General features: G+C 48.5%; 1 protein-coding gene across 3 annotated transcripts in view; it reads left to right on the top strand.

Annotated features, from left to right (window-relative positions):
• The window catches only part of TTLL11 (tubulin tyrosine ligase like 11), a 268,063-nt gene extending 248,137 nt beyond the window's left edge, over positions 1-19,926 (top strand). For 2 of the 3 annotated variants that reach the window (XM_070799197.1, XM_019970759.2), the window contains one exon: positions 19,076-19,926. In XM_070799197.1, coding sequence (XP_070655298.1) covers positions 19,076-19,371 — 296 coding nt within the window. In that variant the 3' untranslated portion in view covers positions 19,372-19,926. The remainder of the gene's footprint in view (positions 1-19,075) is intronic. The other variant, XM_070799198.1, reaches the window with a different exon arrangement.
• Positions 19,927-20,736: the final 810 nt, after the last annotated feature.

Here is a 20,736-nt window from a genome sequence, read left to right as displayed (position 1 = left end):
GGTTGCCACTTCTTACTCCTGGGGATATTCCTGACCCAGGGATCAAACCCATGTCTCTCGCATCTCCTGGCAGGCAGATTCTTTACCACTGTGCCACCTGGGAAGTCTTTTTTTATCCCAATACCACACTGTTTTCACTACTATAGCTTTGTAAGATAGTTTGAAATCAGGAAATGTGATGCCTTCAGTTTTGTCCTTCTTTCTCAAAGTTGCTTTGGCTATTTGGAGTCGTTTTTGGTTCTGTACAAATTTTAGGATTGTTTGTTCTATTTCTGTGGAAAATACCATTAGAATTTTGATAGGGGTTGCATTGGATCTGTATGCTGTTTTCAGAAGTATGAACATTTTGACGATATTAATTATTCCAATCCATGAGTACAGAATATTTTTGCATTTATTTTTCTTTAATTTCTTTTGTTGATATCTTACAGTTTTCAATATATGGGTCTTTCAAATCCTTAGTTAAATTTCATCCTGAATATTTTATTCTTTTTGATGAGATTGTAAATGAGATTGTTTTCTTAATTTCTCTTTCTGATAGTTTGTTATTAATATATAGAAAGCAACAGATTTTTGTGTATTGATTTTATATCTTGCAACTTTACTGAATTCATTTATTTTTTCTCACAGTTTTTTGATGGATTCATTAGGGTTTTCTAAATATAATATCATGTCGTCTGCAAATAGTGACAGTTTTGCTTTTTCCTTTCCAATTTTGATTCCTTTTATTTCTTTTTCTTGCCTAATTTCTCTGGATAGGACAATTCCTGTTATGTTCCTATTATATTAAATTAAACTGATAAGAGTGGACATCTTTGTCTTGCTCCTGATCTCAGAGGAAGAACTTTAAGCTTCTCACCATTGAGCATGATATTAGCTGAGGGTTTGTCATATATGACCTTTATTATGCTGGGATACCTTCCCTCTATACCTGATTTGCTGAGAATTTTTATCAAAAATGGATGTTGAACTTTGTCAAATGCTTTTTCTGCATCTATTGAGATGATCATATGCTTTTAATCCTTCATGTTATTAATGTGGTACAGTAAGTCCCCTACATATGAATGAGTTCTGTTCCAAGAATGTGTTCATAAGTTCACGTTTTTTGTAAGTCCAGCAAAGTTAGCCTAGGTACCCAACTAACCCAGGCAGCTCTATAGTACTGTACTGTAATAGGTTTATAATACTCTTCACACAAATAATACATATAAAACAAATGCAAGAAAATAAAGAAAGCATTTTTAATCTTACAGTACAGTACCTTAAAAAGTATAGTAGTACAGTACAACAGCTGATATATAGGAGTTGTGTCATGTGAACAGGCAAGAAGAGTTACTGACTGGAGGAGGAAGAAGAGGTGGGAGATGGTAGAGCTGAAGGATCGTCAGCAATAGGAGATGGAGGGCAAGCCACAATTTCACTCATGTCAGATGATAGTGGAATGCAAGCTCACATCTTTGAAAGCTTGCAACTTGAAGGTTCATATGTAGGGGACTTACTGTATATCACATTGACTGATTTGCAGTTGATGAACCATCCTTGTGTACCTAGAATAAATCCCATTTAATCATGGTGTATGATCCTTTTAATGTATTGTTGAATTTAGTTTGATAATAATTTGTTGTGGATTTTTGCATCTATGTTCATCAAGAATACTGATCTATACTTTTTTTTCTTATGGCATCATTGTCTGATTTTGGTATCAAGGTAATGCTGACCTCATAAAATGAGTTTGGAAGAATTCCCTCATCTTCTATTTTTTAAAAGGGTTTGAGAAGGACTGGTATTAATTCTTTGAGTATTTGGCAGAGTTCACCAGTGAAGCCATCGGTCCTGTGCTTTTGTTTGTTGGGAGGTTTTTTATTGATTCAATTTTCTTACTTAATTGGCCTGTTCAGATGATCTCATCTTGACTAAGTATTGCTGGGTTGTTTTTATGAATTTATCCATTTCTTCTAGGTTGTCCAAAGACATTTTTCCTGGACATTCTGATTTTTTTTGCCCATTCTTCTGTTCTTTGCATTTCAGTTTGTGACATTTCTATTGACATATCTTCAGGCTCACTGATCTTTCCTTAGATAATCTATTTCTGAGTCCACTGAGGGCTTCACCTCTATTATGGTGTTTTTAATTTCTAGCATTTCCTTTTGATTCTTTCTTAAAGTATTCATCTCTCTTCTTACCTTACCCATCTGTTATGGAATGTACTTTTTCCATCAGAGCCCTTAACATATTAATCATCATTATTTTCAATTCTCCATTGAATAATTCCAATTCTGTGTCATATCTGAATCTGGTTTTGATGCTTACTTTGTCTCTTCAGACCACTTTTTTTTTCTCATCTTTTAGCAGATCTTGTAATTTGGGGTTGAAAGCTGGATGTGATGTATCAGGTACTAAGAACTGAGACAGTCAGGCTGTAAGTGTGAGGTCTTATGTTAACTTGGCTGGGAGCTGGACTGTAATTAATGTTTGCTGCAGCTGTAGGTGCCAGAGGCTTAAGTTTCCTTGGTTTTATTTTCTACTTCCAATTGTCTTTGGGTTTCCCTAAAAACTCCTTCTTAAATTGTTTTGCAGCTCTTGGTTTGTATCCATTGTTGTTATATTGGAGCCCTGTTGATGTGATGATAAGATGTTGGGGAGAGAGAGCATTTGATAACCTGTTTAAATCTCAGTTTCTTACTAGGCTTGAGTCCTTGAACTGTAATGTTAAAAAAAAAAAAAGCCTTTTTTTTTTTTCTCCCCTTGTGTGAGACAGGAAGGCTGGAGAGGCCGGAGTTGTCTAATTGCCCTTCCCTCGGGTCAGGTAAGCCTCAGGTAAAGCCTGCCCCTTGAGGGCAGGCTTTTGTTATGGAGAATACTCTGGGCATATGTCAAAATGATTGCTTTCTCCTCACCCCTGCCTGAAGCATGAGAGATTTTTCTCTTATAGTCACCTTAAGAACCTGGTTAGGTTCTGGATGTCAGGGATACCCTAAAACTGAGCGCCCAAGAATTTCTAACTCTCAGTCTAGTCCACCCAGCAGTTCTTCACTTACCAATTAAATGTTCCTATCAGTTACTGGCTCTAGCAACTTCTGCTCCCAGCAAGCTGATCTCAGCTGTGATTCTCCGTGTTCACTTGTCTGTCCAATTTTCAGGTTGGCAGTTTGCCCTGTGACCTCATTTCTCTGATGGATGTAAGAAAAGCCATCCATTTCTGGTTTGCTCATCTTTTTTCTTGCTGTAAGGATGGCAGTGATGATTTCCAAGCTCTTTATGTGTCAGAGCTGTATCTGGAAGTCCTCTCTAACCGTTTTATACTTTGCACACCAATCTGTTTTGCAAAGAAGAGAGAGATGAAGCTCAGAGAGGTTAAGAAATGTGCCCAGGGTCACCCAGCTGATGGGTGGTAGAGCCAAAATTCTTTCTTCCATGCCAGTGGTCTTTAAGAAACTGTACCAATCCCAAGCATTCCAGAGGTGTTTACCATACAGGCCCGTTCCGTAGTTTTCCATGGAATTCCTGGTGAAATCTGGGCTTAATCATTAAACCTCAGAGTGAAGTAAGAACTTCATGAGTCATCTCGTCAGTTCTCCATCTCTAGACAAGAAAATTAACCCAAGATAAAACCTTATCCAGCTTAGTTCATCATCTCTCGCATGGAGCCAACTTCAGTATTCACCAATAGCATCGTTTAATGTATGCTCATCTTACTGGTATGGAATCAGAGTCTTTAAAATCAGAAAGGCCTTAGAGATCCACTATTCAACCTCCATGCTTTACAGGTGAAGGACGCTGAGACTCTGAACTCCCTGCTGTCCATTGGCTTTCTCCCTCCTTAACTTGCTGTTTGTCCTAGATCTTTCTAGGAATAATTTAGACATACTTCTTTTTGAAATAGTCAATGCATAGTCACGTGCTAAAGCTTGTGTTCTGCTGCATCCTTTGCCCCATGGGAAAGGGGAGAAGGCAGACACCATGCCCTTGGGGTGACCTCCATCTCACTGCAAGACTTAGGAGACTTCTAGTCATCAGGCCTCCTTGACCTCCATCAGTCTTCTCTGAGGTCTGGATAGACCAGTGGTTCTCAATTGGAGCTGATACTCCCTGTCACCTGGAGACGTGTGGCCATATCTGGAGACATCTTTGCTTGCCACAACTGGGGAAGGAAGGAGAGAAGGTGCTATTGGCATCTAGTGGGTAGAGGCCAGGGATGCTCTAAACACTGTTATGCATAGGACACTCCCCCTCCCCCAACAAAGAACTTTCTGGCCCCAAATCTAAAAAAAGCTGGCAAGGTTGAGAAGCCCTGAGGTGGAGTGTGTTCAGTCAGGATCTCCTCAGTAGCTCTTTGTGTGCTTGAAACGGCCACATTTTCCCTTCAGCTTTCCTAAAAGACAGCTCCTGGGGCGTGGAAGCACTTCCCCGGGGGCCCCACCGTGGTCACGTGATGTAGCTGCCAATCAACTCAGGGCGAGGGCTAGCAGCCTCCCAGGAAGGGTGCGCTCCCAAAGTGCTCTGCAAGACCTTACATGACTGAGGTGCTTTCTTCTTGGTAGCAGGTGGGTGTCTCTGCCCACACTTCCTCGCTGATCACGGCTGCAGAGGGAGGAGGAAGCCTTATATAAGCGCAGCCTCACGCAACCTTCTGTCATTTTGGCACTCCAGGGCCTGGGGAACCCCTCCCTCCTAAAGTCTCGAGGGAACGTGGCTCTCTTCCGAACAGGCCCGGCAGGGATGCTAGCCACCTGCAGGGTAAAATCTGTGCTCTGTAGCCTTTGGGCTGGGCCTGGCCAACCTCCTGTCCATCTTTTGCAGCCCCAGTGCCCCAGCCCCTCTCTCCTCTCCGCCACACATGGTGCTTCTCAGGGGCCAGGCCAAAGTGCTTCCTTCTGTACCTCTGCTCTGCTCCTGCTTGCCTCCCTGCCTGCAGCCTACCTTCCCTAACTTGACTGGCTGAGCAATGCCCCCAGGCATGACCCTCCTTTGTGAAGCTTCCAGGTCCCCCGCCCTGCCAGTCACACTGCCTTCTGTGTTGTGGGTTCTCGGCACACCACCCCGCTGCAGGTCTTACTTTGCTGGATCATAAGTGTTAGTGTCTGTCTGTGTCCCCTCTGCATTTGCCTGCATGGATACTGATGCTCATGCGTGCTTCATACGTGCTTTATACTGGGGGCCTGGGGCCTAGCACAGCAAAAGCTTATTGAAGGAGTGAATGAATGAACAAGTGCTTGGATGGAATGTCTCCGCTTCCTGTTCTCAGAGTGGCCACGTCCGAGCCCCCTAATGATCCCCTGTTGCTCCCTTGGTTACTTGAGACACAGGACACATTGACTTCTGGTCTGCTGCTTCTCCTGCCATGGATGCTGTATGGTCTTGAACATATATGTTCTCTACACTTGTGTTTCCCTGGTGGCTCAGATGGTAAAGTATCCGCCTGCAATGCAAGAGACCCAGGTTCGATCCCTGGGTTGGGAAGATCCCCTGAAGAAGGAAATGTCTACCCACTCCAGTATTCTTGCCTGGAGAATCCCAGGGACAGAGGAGCCTGGTGGGCTACAGTCCATGCGGTTGTGAGACACAAATGAGCGATTGACACTTCCACTTTCACTTTCATTCTGGGTACACCCACAGTAGCCAGCTGCAACGTGGTACCCTGTCCTAGGCATGATCTCCGGTCCAGGAAGTAATAAAATCGTAACCAAGGTCACAGCTCTCCCTAATTCTCCATTTGCTGTGGCCCCAACTGGCCCCCAAACGGCACCGTTCTGAGCTCAAGTGCAATGAAAGAAATATTTTCATGCACTAATAAAATTACCTTCTCCAAAGAAGGCAATTTGCATGTTAATGTTTTGGGTAATTCTCTGCAGCTCCAGTGCCCTCGGGGCTGCGATTTCTCTCTGACAAAGTGACAAAAATAAACTCCCGCATAAAAGAGCATTTCTCTTCTCTCTCATTTGTGCTCTAAAGTGACATTCTTAATAGAAGTCAAGTTGAAACCCACTTCTCTGTCTTATTTTTTGACACTGATCTGCCTCCCATCATCTCTCCAAGTGACAGGCTGGGTCCTCGGAGCTCCTTGGTGGGGCTTCTTCTTGAGGACAGACAGGCCTTGGTCCTGGGGATTAGGGAAGAGGGCTGCATTTGGTGGGTGAGTTAGGGTGACCTATTGTTGTTTAATCGCTCAGTCATGTTCAGCTCTTTGCGATCCCATGGACTGTAGCCCACCAGGCTCCTCTGTCCATGGGATTTCCCAGGCAGGAATACTGGAGTGGGTGGCTGTTTCTTTCTCCAGGGGATCGTCCCAACCCAGGGATTGCACCCGCATCTCCTGCATTGGCAGGCATAGTCTTTACCACTGAACCACCCACCAGGGGTGACCTAACGTCCCCCAGGTCACCTATTATCTGGAAATAAGGAGCAACTACAATGGGATGGTGATTCTGAGCCTCTGCCCTCCAGGACCGCAGCACACTGTTTCTGGGCCAGCCTTGGCCCCTTTCATCATCTAAAGATAATAAGGAAAGAAGCTCAGATTTGTGGGGTGTCTTCCAAGTGCCAGACTGGGCCCCCTTAACATCTAAGTCCTCTCACTGAACTGACCCAAGAGCCAGACAGGGTACACAGAAAATGTGCTCTGAGAGTGAAGTGAATGAGCAGAGGCCACCTATTGCCATTGACCTTAGATGTGTGTGGCGTAAAGCCTGGATTCCTTCTGCACTAAACAGATGCTAAAAGCGTGCTCATAAACTTAGCCTATGTGCCACAGCTACTCGTGCCCACATGCTCTAGAGCCCGTGCTCCACAACAAAAGAAGTCACTGCAACGAGAAGCCTGCGCATCGCAATGAAGACCCAGCGCAGCCAAAGATAACTAACTAAATACAATTATTTTTTTTAAAAAGTGTGCTCATAGCATCAGCGACCCAAGCAGCAGGAAGGGAGGAGAGGACGGCCATTTACCAAACACATACTGTGTACCACGCACTACGCCTATAGATTTCTTTCTTTTTTTGAGCGGTAGAATGATTTATTTTTCATTTGTTTAATTTAAAATTTTTAATTAGAAAAACTTATACAATTTTAAAGGTTACTTTTCATTTACAGTTATTTCCAAATATTGGCTATATTCCCCACGGTGTACAATCCATCCTACCTTACACCTAATAGCTTGTATGTCTCCCCGCCCAACCCTTATCTTGGCCCTCCCCACACACGCTGGTTTGTTCTCTGTATCTGTGAGTCTGCTCCTTTTTTGTTATATTTACTAGTTTGTTGTATTTTTTACATTCCTCATATAAGTGATCTCACGCAGGATTTGTCTTTTTCTGTCTGACTTATCGCACTTAGCACAATGCCCTCCACGCCCATCCATGTTGCTGCAAATGCAAAATGTCATTCTCTTTTTGTGGCTGAGTAACATTCTACTGTGTGTGTGTGTGTGTGTGTGTGTGTGTGTGTGTGTGTGTGTGTGTGTGTCTTCTTTAGCCATTCATCTGTTGCTTCCACATCTTTATACTAACTGATTTCATTCAGTTAGTCAGCTAATGGCCAGGGAGCACCTACCACTTGCCAGGCACAGGTGCAAGTGACCAATAGGACAGACCCCCCCAGACCCCACACCCCTGACAGCATGGTAGCAAAGACAGATGGACATTAAGCACAGAAACACAGAAATAAACACTTAATTACATGTTACCATGAGTTCCAGGAAGTAAGTTTTAAAGAGGATAGCAGAGAAGACCTAATAAGGAAATGGGTCAGGGAAAACTGTCAGTAAAAGTAACATTGGAGCCAAGATCCAAGTGCTCCCCAGGGAGAGGCGGTGGGAAAGAGGGTTTCATCAGAGCAGGGGGTTCTCCGGCTCACGGGGCAGCCCCGCTGCAGAGACAGGCAAGAGCTGGATCCTACCTGGATCTTACCGTGCACTGACAGCACGTTATGGATGTAGATTTGTTCTGAACGTTGTTGAAGATCTTAAAGCAGGGGAATACACAGCTTGACTCATGTTTCTGAAAGGTCATTCTGGATGCGGTGTTAGAAGCTGGGACACCAGCCAGCTGGGAGGCTGTGTAGGGGTTCAGGAGAGTGATGGTCTTGCAGGCAGAGGGTGGGGAGGATGAGGGAGGTAGGGAGCTGGGTGGAAAGTATTTGGGGTGCTGGGGGGAGGCAGGGACTGTGGGAGAAGGGTTCAACGATGGCTCTCAGAATTCCAGCTACAGCAACCAGGAGGGTGAAGATAATTTATTTAAATGGGGTCGACGTCAGGAAAAGAAGACCCGGAGATCCATTGCTAACAGGCTCTCTGAGATGCTGATGAGACACCCCAGTGGGCAAAAAAGAAAAAGTAGTGAGGCCTGGAAATAACGATTCAATGGCATTGATTTCACAGAGGATATTTAAAGCCTAGGGAATGAATGACAGGGAGAGACAAGAGCTGAGCCCAGGTGGAGAGCCCTGCAGGACCCCACGCGCAGGAGAGCCAGTGAAGCCTGGGAGAGCCCGAGCCTGGAGTTCCCAGAGACAGACAAAGAAAAGCAGGGGAGAGAGTGTCCCAGGAGGGGCTGCTGAAACCATTAGATGGCATTTCTGGGGTTGGGGGGGGACCGCTCTGAAGAACTCTAATACCATAGTCCTTATGTCTCAGCACAGAAAGAATTCAGTGAGAGGCAAAGTGATGGATGAGAAGTAATTTATTACAATAGGATGCTTATGAGGCTTACAGGTAGGCTAGCGAGAGAGTGCCATACCCTGAGAACTTACTGAGCTACAGTTTTATAATCAAAGGAAAACTGGGGGGGGGGGAGGGGGCAGTGGAGAAGACCGCTTTCTTTCTCATTCTTGAGTAGATGCCGTGCTTCCATCTTCAGCTCCTTTTCCAGGCTGGACACGGGAGTTTTTTTGTCCCTACACGGTCAAGCCGGGACTGTAAAAATTATTTCAGGTCTCTGTACAGAGAGTACCTTTTCATCCTGGGGGTCATTAACTTTCTGAGCCCACCGGGCAGGATGTGGGTCCCTTGCCTCTGCTGTTTTATTGTTTGGGGGCACGTCGCGTGCCAGTGTTACCTGCTTTTGTGGCTAAGCCCGCTTGGTTTTATGGTTAAGCAAACCTGCTTTCTTGAGTAATCCTTAACTTACGGGGGTCTCCCATGGTTTTTCTACTTACAATCCCCCTAGGGGAATTAACCATGTGATCACCTACTTTGTCCTTTTACTCTGTCCCTGTCACTTCCACAAGGACAAATGCAGAGAGTGAGCGAGCTAAGAAGATGGGGGAGGGAAGGTGGCCAGTCATTTGGCGACAGCAGCTTGGTGGCGAGGTAGGGAACCAGCCACCTGAGGCTCCGGAGGGGAGGCTGTGGAGACGGGGCCTGCACCAGCATCCCTTTGGGAAATTTGGCTGAGCATGGAGCAGAGATGGAAAGGTGACTCGTGGATGCAATGTCAAAGCAGCCTTTTAACGCAAGACCGGGTCTGTTTGCTGGCCAGTGGGCACAATTCGGGAGGGAGACCCTGATGATCTGGGGGCACTGGGCACTGACTCCAGACCACGTGCCCCTCCTCCCTTAGGCTCTTCCACTTTCCTGCCTCTCACAGGCATCATCTGCTTCTTCCTTTGCTGTCTAACCTTTCCTTCTCCTGGTCCCACCCCCTCCCTCCCCTCCCTTCCCTTCTCCTCCCTCCCTCCTTTCAGATGAGGGATGAGGGCTTGCCTGGCTCCGTATCCCCCTGATTGGTGGTCAGCAAAAGTCTGTGGAATTGAATTGCTCTAGTTTCTGCCTTACACAAATCCTCTCAGAGCAAGTCCATGGTGGGGAAGAGTTAGATTTGTTCTCTGGAAAAGCAGAGCCAGTACAGAAGCTTTGCATATTTCACCCCAGTGGCAGAGAGCACACAGCGAGACAGGGCCTCCTAGGGAGGTGATGAGACTGCCCCCCCCGCCATCACTAGAAGTGTTCAACTGAGGGATAGATGACCACCATCAGCAATGTCAGGGTGGGCATCCTTGACTCAGCACCTCACAGGGAAATGGCAGGAGCCAGAGAGACAGCACCAGAAACCATGCTCTTCCTGCTGGCCCGAGACTTACGGCCCCTTCCCTGCCTCTCTGTGTGACCCGGGGTCGGGAGGGCAGATTCAGAGCTGGGCTCGAATCCCCGCCGCCACCTCCAGGCTGTGGGGCTCCAGGTGACCGTCTCTATCTCCTGCACCCCAGAAGCTGTAGCATCCAACTAATAAACAGCCAAGACAAAAGCAAAATTTCGCTATATCACTAAACACAGGTGAACAACCACAGGGTGAAATGGAAATCAGAAATGCACCAGCCACCTGGATTTTTTTTAAGAGGTTTGCTTTTTAAAAATTGTATTTTTGTTTTTATTTATTTATTTTAAAGTTACTATTATTATTTATCTTTTGGCCGCACTGCATGACATGTGGGATTTTAGCTCCCTGACCAGGGATTGAACCCATGCCCTCTGCATTGGCAGCGTGGAGTCTTAACCACTGGACCACCAGGGAAGTCCCTAGATTTTGTTTTGAGGGTGAGGTAGTGGCACCCCATAAAGAGCTCACCCCAGTGCCTGATGCATACAAAGCATGCGCTCTATGCTAGTTACTCATTACTTCTTACCGAGTGGTGGTGTGGTGCTCGAAGGGCCTGGATTCTGTGATCTCTGAAGTCCTTTCCAAGCCAGAGATCGTGACCCCTGCTGAGGGATGAATGTTGAGCCTCAGAAGGTCCATGGGAGCCATTAATCCCACCAGAAGCATCTGGAAGAGCACCAAGGAGGTGGCAGGAAGTGGTGACCAGCCCTGCAGCCCATCTCCCCAGACGATGACTCAGGAGTTTGCATCTGCCTCGTGATGGAATCAGGGGTGACCCTGGCTGGGGCTGGAGCGGGACCTTCAGGCCACTCTGTGCCCGCCAGCGGTGTGACCTGCGATTAATGAAATGATGGAATAACTGCTTTCATCTTTGCTTATGTTTGTTATGTGGGTGCTGCGGGCTTCTGGGGGTAATGATTTTTATCCAAGGTCTATTTATGGTTCACTCCTGACACTTAGTAATTTTTCCATCTAGCCAAGGACCAAGGTGATGGTGACTCGCTGCTGCAATGCCTAGATACAAGAACTCTGTGCGTGAGACTTCCGTTCCCCAGCTACAGGGGAATGGCTGTCTCCTCTGTCCCTTAAAGGTTGAGCCTTGAGGAAGTTTCCATCAGTTTTGGGATGAGATAGTGTAGACCAGCAGTGGGGGACCCAGTACCACCACCCTGGACAGTGCGAACTGGGGCACAGGAAATGTGACCCTGGGCAAGTGGCCAGGCCTCTCTGGGTTCAGCCATCTCAGCTGCACAGTGTGAATATCAGCAGGACCAGGCTCTCAGGGTTGTTGTGAGATTGAAGGGACACGTGCAGGGAAAATGCACAGCGTGAGTCGGGGCGGCAGAACATCTTCAATAAACGTGGTTTGAGGTTTTAATTATTATAATAGAATTTTTAAAGATATTCTTTTTTTAAACAATTTGTTTATTTTATTTTTGGCTGTGCTGGGTCTTCGTTTCTGCGTGGGCTTTCTCTGGCTGTGGAGAGCAGGGTGTTGCTCTCTAGTTCGTGCGCAGGCTTCTCACTGCGGTGACTTCTCTTGTGGAGCACAGGGTCTAGGCACACAGGCTCGGGGGTTGTGGCGCACAGGCTTAGTTGCTCCACAGCATATGGGATCTTCCTGGATCAGGGATCGAACCCGTGTCTCCTGCATTGGCAGGCAGATTCTTTACACTGACCCAGCAGAGAAGCCCAGTTATTATTTTTCAAACATTCAGAAGCCACTATCCCTCCTAACACTTCTGGAATCCTGAGAAATGACCCAATCCTCTGCCCATTTTACAGAAGGGGAACGTGAGGCCCAGAGAGGGGGAGTAATTGGCCCAAAGCCACGACACGCAGAGGGCAGAGACCGGGTGATAATCCAGGTCCTCTAACCCCGCAGCATAATTTTTCCTCCTGTAATCCCAGTCAGTTGGCTCATTGATTCCACAAACACTTCCAGAAAGCCTGCTCTGTGCCAGCTAGAGATGGGGGCGCAGGCTCCCCAGCCTCAGGACAGCCTAGTGTGGAGATGAGCCGGTTGGTTAGTGCAGTAGAAGAAGCAAATGAAGCCAGCGTCATGATAGCGCTCCAGGCAGCGGGAGGTGAAAGGGCAGGCATTAAAGCAGGGAGATGACTGGTATTTTTCAAGCGCTGCATTGGGCTTTTTCTAGGGAGTGCTTGATAAAAGCCACTCTTTACAGACATAGAAACCAAGCCCTCCAGAGGAGAACTGGCTCCCGAAAGACTAGACAGCTAGCACGCAGCAGAGCGGGAACCAGGCCAGCCCAATCAGTCATTCCTCCATGGAGCCAGATGCCATTTCTCGGGAAAGGCCCAGTTTTCATCTCCCGCAGTGGAGCCCTTTGAGACCCCAGCCCCAGGCCTGGGGGAAGGACTATGGTAATGCTTTGGGGGACCAACTGCAGCTACAGATCACAGCAGACTGCAAGCCACCCCAACAATGGGGAGAAGACAGATCCTCGTGATTAACCACCTCGGAGTCGGTGCAGCCTTCACATAGCTCTTCTGGGGAGCGTTCTGCTACACAGAGAGGAACCACTAAAGTAATTCTAGTCAAGATCACTCAGCTTTATTTCCCACCACCAATTCCAAACAGAGAGCCTGTATACTTGCACATTTAAAAAGTCACTATGAGACAGAAACCTCTCTTCCAGGTGAGCAATGAGAAAGAGATTTAAAGGTTGGGGTGAGAGAAAGAATCAGCGAATAGCTGTCCTAACCCAGCACACCAATATTTTGAAATAGAATTACTAGCAAGGAAGCACAGGTATATTTGAGAGGGGAAAAAAATATATCTCATATTCAGTGTGGGGTAATATCTCTGGCTGTCGACAATGATTTGGATTTAATTATATCATATATGCAAATGTGCTCTATAAACTATAAAATAATACATAAATGTCAGATGTTAAGAAAGAACACTGTGTTGGAAAGAGAACTGTGGGTTTGAGAGTCAGCTAAGGTTTAAATGCCGCCTCGTCCACTTAAGGGGACCTAGACAAGCCACTTGGCCTTTCTGGTTCTCAACTGTAAGTGGGGAATCCTTGTAATAACATCCTCTTCTGAAAGCGACTCAGAGAACCAGATGAGAAAACGGATATTCTTTGTAAACTGGCAGGTGCTCTACACACGGACCACATTATTCTTGTTTCCATCCTTAAGCCCCAGAGTAGATGATGAGATTATCAAGGCGCAGCCGCCAGCACTGTCCTTAAGTCCAGTGATCAAGAGCCCCTCCCTGGGCGTGGAGAGCAGCAGGCTGGGGGCCAGGAGCCAGTGGGCCCTCTCTCACCAGGCTGATGGACAGAATGAGGCCACAGCCTGTCAGGGGCTGCATCCTGTATGCAAGTGGCCATCTCGGCGAGAGCCACGTGGATGGCTACACTGGAAGGTTCCAAGGGTTGCTTTCTCCAGCAAGATCCATGAACCCAAATGAAGTTTAGAAAAACACTCAGCAGCTGATCTTCAGGCACAGCGGGCAGGAGGGGAAAGCCTGTTTGCGAAACCTGGGGGACGGTTCTGCACCTCCTTGCTGGCATCCAGCAGAAATGGGAGTGGTGGGAGGTGGGCTCCCTCATTCACTGCAAGGCAGCGTCATTTCTTCCTTCTAAGTGACTGGAATTAACACCCCGACCTGGCCATCTCTTTGACGGCTCTTGAAGCCTCAGCAGAGTCAAAAAGTTACGGGAACAATCCTAGGCTCAGGCACCTTATTGGCTGTATGACTTTGACAAGTCTCTTGAATATAAAACGAGATTGATGGTCACACTTGCTCCCTGAGATTTCTGAGAGATTCATTCAGTTAAATAATGCAAGTGCAGCCCTTCGCCCAAGGCTTGCACATAATGAAGGGTCAAAGAATATGAAGTGCTATTGTTTCCTTTCATCCCTTTTACTGTAATGGGTCACTGAAGCAATGTTACCAAAGAGATGCTTCCAGCTCCGCATCAGAGCTGTAAGGAGTGATCCGCCAGGGCTGGTGGAGGAGCAGGGGAGAAGGGCAGGGTTTCTTACATTTTCTCCTAAATAGCTCAAGTAATCTCGAAGACCTGGTAAATGGCAGGAGAGACTGCAAGTACTGGCTGCACCTCAGCAGAACCAAGCTACAGACCAGGGCGCTATGGACTAAAGCATGCCCTACCCCCCACTTTCAGTCATATGTTGGAACCCTAGTATGACTGTTTTTGGAGTTGGGGCCTCTGAGGAAGTAATTAAGGTTAAATGAAGTCATAAGGGTGAGGCCCTGATCCAATAGGACTGGTGTCCTTATGAGAAGAGATGCCAAATTGCTGGCTCTCTCTCTCTCTCTCTCTCTCTCTCTGCCTTGGGAAGCCACAGAGAGAAGGTGGCTGTCTGCAAGCCAAGAAGAGAGCCCTCACCAGAACCACACCATGCTAGCACTCTGATCTCAGACTTTCCACCCCCAGAACTGTTGAGAGAATAAACAACTGTTGTCTGAGCCACCCTGGCTATGGTGTTGTGTTACGATATTTGGCAGCTCACACAGATGAAGATGGTAGAGACAGGCGGGCAGTGGGATTTCAGAGGAGAGAGCTTGTTCTCTGCACCCCTAGAGGTTCTTGATCACCCATGGCAGGGCTAGTCCAGCGCTAGGTTTCTCAAAAGACCATGCTCTCAACTTCTTCACTCCACTGCCTCCTCAAGAGCCCTTCAAGAGACAGCCAAGAGGGAATGTTCATCGCAAAGCTTCCTGATCACCCTTGAGTGTCGGATCCCCAGCGCTGCAGTTACAAGCAGTATCTGGGCCTCATCACCAACAGACAGCCTCCAGGGGACAGGAACAGGAACCTGCATTTCCGGCAAGGTCCCCAGGTTATTTTACAGATAAAATGTTAGCAAAACACAGGCCTTGAGGGGAAGGCCAGTCCCCTCAGCCTGCTGTTAGAGCCCCTTCTTCGTGAGGACTCCTGACTCGCCTTCATGCCCCCATCCACCCCATTGGCCCCTCAGAGACATAGGCACGACCCCCAGATTCTATCCAGAACCTCATCACCTTTCACCACGCCACCACCCCTCACTGCTGCCCTGTCCAAGTCGCTATCAGCCCTCGCCTGATAGGACCAGCCCAGTAACCCCCTAATGCATCTTCCCGATTTTTTTCTCCTGTGCCCCTGCCACTTGCTGTCAACACAGCACACACCTGACCATGTCACCTGGAAACCTCCCAGTGGCCACCTGTCTTCCTCAGCATGAGATGCGAAGTCCCACCTTGGTCCACAGGGCCCTTATGGCCTGGCTTACCAGAACCTTTCAGGCCCACACTCCATCAGCACAGACAGAGAAGGGCAGGGCCTGGCAGAGGGCAATAGAGCTTGCCACCCATCCACCCCCGCCCCCGCTTAGTGGTCAAGCCGTGACGCTAGAAGAAACCGGGGATGTGTGGTTTCTCAGAAACCAAGAGAGGACTTAATGCAGAGTTGGAACAAGTTCATGCTTTTCCAGCTCCATCATTAGTCTTTTAAAAATAACTGATTGCAAGTCTGCTTTCAATCAGAGTGTCTTAAAAGGCAGACATTTTTAGCCCAAAGTCAAGCTTCTGTCAGTTTCAGGGGCCAGCCCTTTTGCAAGCAGGCCCCTTTTTGCAGATGGGTTTTCAGAGTGGAGAAAGAACAGACTGAACCTGGCAGCAGGAGGAGGCGAGGCAGGGACAGGTTCTCAAAGTGGGGTCCCGACTAGGAGCCTCGTCACCATCTGGGGATGTGTTCAAAGCGCAAGTTCTCAGACCTTCAGAACCAAGAACCCTGGGGTGGAGCTGCAGTCCGTATTCCAACACAGCTTCTGAACAGAATCAGCAGAGCCTGAGGCCTGGGTTCAAATCCCAGCCCTGCCGCTTACCAGCATGTGACCTGAGGGCAAGTTATGTGATCTGTCTGGGCCTCAGTCTTCTCATCTGCACAGTGGGACGTGTAGTGAGGGTCGGAGCACTGGCATCGTGTACGTGACCCATGCAGGAGTCAGTAATGTCCATTCCCCTTCATCCTCGTGCGTATACTTTATATAAACTTTTTATCAAAGCAGAACATGTATGCAGAAAGTTTGCACTCTAATTTTTCAAAGCAATGACTTCAAATAGTAGCAAAGTCTTCATGATTAGAAGCAGCTGTCCCAGCATCACTTTTTTCCACTCTCTAGATTTTCCAGTTGCATTATTTTTTAATTGCACATGTGTGTACTATAGAATGGAGAAGGAAATGGCAACCCACTCCAGTGTTCTTGCCTGGAGAATCCCATGGACAGAGAAGCCTGGTAGGCTGCAGTCCATGGGGTCGCACAGAGTCGGACACGACTGAAGCGACTTGGCAGGCAGTACAATAGAAAATCCGAAAATGTAGATGAGCAAAAAGAAAACCAAGGATAACACAGTCAACCCCATTTCTCGTTTTATCAATAATGAGATATTGATAATGATTTCTCAATGATTTAGCCATACTTTTTTCTCCCGAAAGAGGTCTTAATTGTATTTTGGGGGGTGTGTTATTGCTCTAATCACAGTCTGCCTCCAATTAAGGGAAGGAAATGGGTGTTTGTTGAGTAAAAGGTGCTCAGTCCTCACTGTTCAGAGTGCGTGCTCCAGAGACCAGCAGCCTGGGTACCACTGGGAAGCTTGGCAGAAATGCAGGGTCTTGGGCCCCATCCTGGAATCTGAATTTTTTGACAAGACTGTGGTTAAAGTGAGGGTGGGGGGTTGTAGACCCCAGAGCTATGAAACTTGCAGTCACGCACTGTTCTTCCAGTCCTGGATAGGAGACTCAAGCTAGCATGTAAATACGTGCGGCTTCCTTTATAAACGGAAAGTCTTGCCGCAAAGCACTGCCAGCTGAACTGAACCATGTGATTGATGAGGAGGGTGATTTACATTCTGGCCTGAGCTCCTTATCTTGTCAGCGACCAGGGGCATGCCGTTCCTGGGCCCGGCACCCGTCTGCCGACCACACTTGGAGCAGCGGCGCTCTGGAGATCATACACTTGTGAAGTTGGGGGCTGGGACTGCCCCGGCTTTCTCTGGTTTTAGATCCCAGCCTCTTCAGCCTGCATGTCCTGGACCCTCCCGCTGACTGTGCGTGCACACACACACACACACACACACGCACGCACACCCTAGGACAGCCCTGGCCCAGAGTCAGTGATTAGAAAACGTCTGTCTCCTCATACAGGCTCAGGCCTCATCCCCTCCGTCTTGGTCGGTACCAGGCCTCTGTTTACATTAAAAGGGTTACTGTTCTTTGTATCAGCTCCTGTCAAGACCAAGCAGGGGACTTGCAGAGCGTCTGGAGTCAAGAGAAGCTGAGTAAAAAAAAGCTTTGATGGACTTAGAAGATTAGAAACAAAAAACAAAAAAGCAACGTCTTTGCTCAGCTCAAGTTTCCAACACAAAAAGATCTCTCAGATCCCAGGGTCCATATATCATCCAATATTTACGAACTCCAGGCCAGGCTTCCGCCTACAGTGACAGAGCAGGCAACCAGTTTGTCTGAGAAGGAAGCAAGGCCCCTGGGAAGGTGTGGATTACGAGTGGGAGCTGGCTTCTCTAAAAGTACCATGTGGCATTTGGTCCAGCCTTAGAGCCATCTTCCCCAAGGAGCCCAGGGAGCCCCATGATTTTGGGTCATGGAGCTCACTTTCACTAGGATGTTGGGAAGACTCAGAACCTTTTGCGAGGCACAACTTGGTTAAGAGAATTGGGAGTCAGAGTGTGAATTTCCAAGCCACAGTTCCCTGGCTGTGTGACCTTAGGGAAGTTACTCAACGTCTCTGATTGTTAGTTTCCATATCTGTAAAATGGGACATCATAATAGTGACCTTGCAAAGGCATGTCTGTGAAGCGCCTGGTGCTGACTCATTCGTTCATTCACTCACGTAGTCAGTCCCTCTGTATGGAGCATCTTCTGGGGACCTGGCGCTGGGGGGGACTGAGGTGAGCTGGAGCCCACAGTCCAGCAGGGAAGCTAGAGATTGTCAGTGAACCGCGCAAATAAAACCCTGAACTAGCCGCCAAAGGTGCTACCAAGAAAAAGGCAAGAAGCCTCTACCAGGGGCTGGATCTTACCTGGCACTCAGAGGAGGGTTTGCTGAGTAAGTGATTTTCAGCTCAAATCCCAAGAAGGAGTAGGAATTTACGAGGCAAAATAGAAGAACCTTCCAGGCGCAAAATGGGGTTTCCTATTAATACCTTTCAGAATATAGTTTTGAGTATAGAGAAGGGGTCAGATATGTTTTACTTTTTGAGGTAAAATTTACATGTAGCAAAATGCACAGATTTTAACTTAAGGTACAATTTGTGGATTTCGATAAATGTAACTGACATGCCTATGAGGGCTTTCCCTGGGTAGCTCAGATGATAAAGAATCTGCCTGCAGTATGAGTAGACCCAGGTTCGATCCCTGGGTGGGGAAGATCCCCTGGAGAAAGGAATGGCTACCCACTCTGGTATTCTTGCCTGGGAAATCCCAGGGACAGAGGAGCCTGGCAGGCTACAGTCCATGCGGTCACCAAGAGTCAGACATGACTGAGCACCTAGCACTTTCCATGAGGTTATAGAATGGCCATCAAGTTGGACTCATCTTCACACCCTCTCCCTTATTATAAAAGTTGTGGGCTGGGTTTTAATGGGAACATTTGATGGCGACGCAAGAGAATAAGGCATTGGGCTAGGTTTAAATCCCAGCCCTACGGCTTTCTACCACTGGACTTTGCCCAGGTCTCTCCAGTTCTCTGAGACTCAGTTTCCCATGTGTAAAACTGGGTTATTGAACCTTCTTCACAGGGCAGCTTAAAGGGTGAATCTGCGAGTGGTTGTGAACGCCCAGCTGGCCGGGCGCTGGTCAAGCAGGCTGAGACGGCCCTGTTTCCTCTCCAAAGGAAACGGCGGTGGGGAGAGAGCCTGGTGGTTGGCGTCGGGAAGCCAGGGCGCCTGCGCGCGCACACCAAGTCCCCCTAACGCCGGTCTCTCGTCCACAGGGATGTGCCTGCAGGCCTTCGTGGAGGCCTTCTTTTACCTGGCCCAGAGGAAGTTCAAGATGCTGCCGCTCCACGAGCAGGTGGCCTCGCTGATCGACCTGTGTGAATACCACCTGTCCTTGCTGGACGAGAAGCGCCTAGTGTGTGGCCGCAGCGGCACATCGTCAGGGAGCCGGCTCCAGCCCAGCGGAACCCCGCAGGAGGCCGCGCCTCCAGCCCCACCGGCCGAGGGCCGGCCCCAGCCCTGCACAGACGGCGCCCACAAGGTCTCCCACTCCAGACACACCCTGTCCTGAGGGCCGCTCTGTCTTCCCGGAAGAAGGCTGAGCCTGAAAGACGCCACCCCCGGGCTTCCTGCTGGTGGAGAGATGGCAGGATGCTAAGTCCCAGCCCGAGATCCCGCTCCTCGTCTCCGCGTTCTGCTGAGCTGCGCTTGGCGAGCCCGCCTGATTCTCGCCCGCTCTCCTTCCCAGCACCTCTTGGTGGCCCACCTGCTCGCAAGCCATCAGCGGACATATGATATCCAAAACATGACAGATGGCCTCTTCTCTTCTGGGCTCGTGGGAAGCCACAACTGGGGATAAAAAGCTGCTGTGTTTGGGGCAGGGTGGGGGGCACCAACAACCTCAAGACGGAGGGCCATGGAAAGAACTCAAGGCAGCTGCATCTGGGGTCTGCCCGGGGGGCCCCCCAGGGAGAATATGGTTAGAGCCTAGGAACATCATGTTTGACTTCCTACCACCCCGTTCTGTGAAAATGAAGTGGAAATACCCAGGAGGCCTGCACGCTGTCCCACCCCAATCATGTGCTGCGTGGGTGCAGTTAACAGACCGACCTGGCTGATTTCATGAGCTTGTCTGTTGTCAGCAGTGTTCCATGTGTTACTCATTAAGATACAGATTTCACTGAAAGGCAGCTCAGGAAGGCTCCTGGAGTCTCAGAGCTGGCTGCAGCCTGTGAGCCACCTTCTGTCCCATTTGGTTTGACCCCACAGCAGGGGTTCCCCAGTCATGTGTCCTCTGATCAGAGCTCTCCACGGTGGGGCAATCACCATGTGTGCCCAGAGTGTGTGGGGAGCCCTGGGGAAGGTGGAGGCTTCAGAGGGGAGGAATGTGTCTATAAGCCCTGCGTAAGGATCAGAGCGAGTCAGAGCTTGACATTAGAAGTGTTGGGGAAAGGGGAGTCACATTCTCCCTTCAACAAGACCCTTACCATTCATGTCCCCAGATATCTACCCCCCAACCCTGCCCGTCTCAGAGGGGAAGCTTCAGAAGCAGCGGAAGGGAGCACTTTGGAAAATGGCCACAGGCAAGTCAGGGTCCAGGGCCCGCTGACCACAGGCAGACGAGAAGCTGCCCTTGTACAGCCAATCTCCCCAGAACGCTGTTGGGTTTGGGGTTAACATGGCCCTTCCCAGAAGGTCCCCGTTTATAAAGGACCCTGGAGGGCCCTGGAAGGAGCTCACCATCAGGCTCTGAGGGAGAAGAATGAAGGGTCTTGGACGGCATTCGTTAGCATGGTGCCTGGCACACAGTAAGGCTCAGAAAACGCTCACGAATGTAGGATCCAGGAAGGGTCAGAGATGTGTCCTAGACCAGCACAGACATCTTCCTTCCCCTGCTTTTCCTCTTCCTCCTAACACTCCTCCCTGTCTCTGAGCC

This window comes from Bos indicus, chromosome 11, assembly GCF_029378745.1.
Source record: "Bos indicus isolate NIAB-ARS_2022 breed Sahiwal x Tharparkar chromosome 11, NIAB-ARS_B.indTharparkar_mat_pri_1.0, whole genome shotgun sequence".
NCBI lineage: Eukaryota > Metazoa > Chordata > Mammalia > Artiodactyla > Bovidae > Bos > Bos indicus.
Note: the sequence above shows the minus strand (reverse complement) of the source record. Positions and strands in the feature narration are given on the sequence as shown.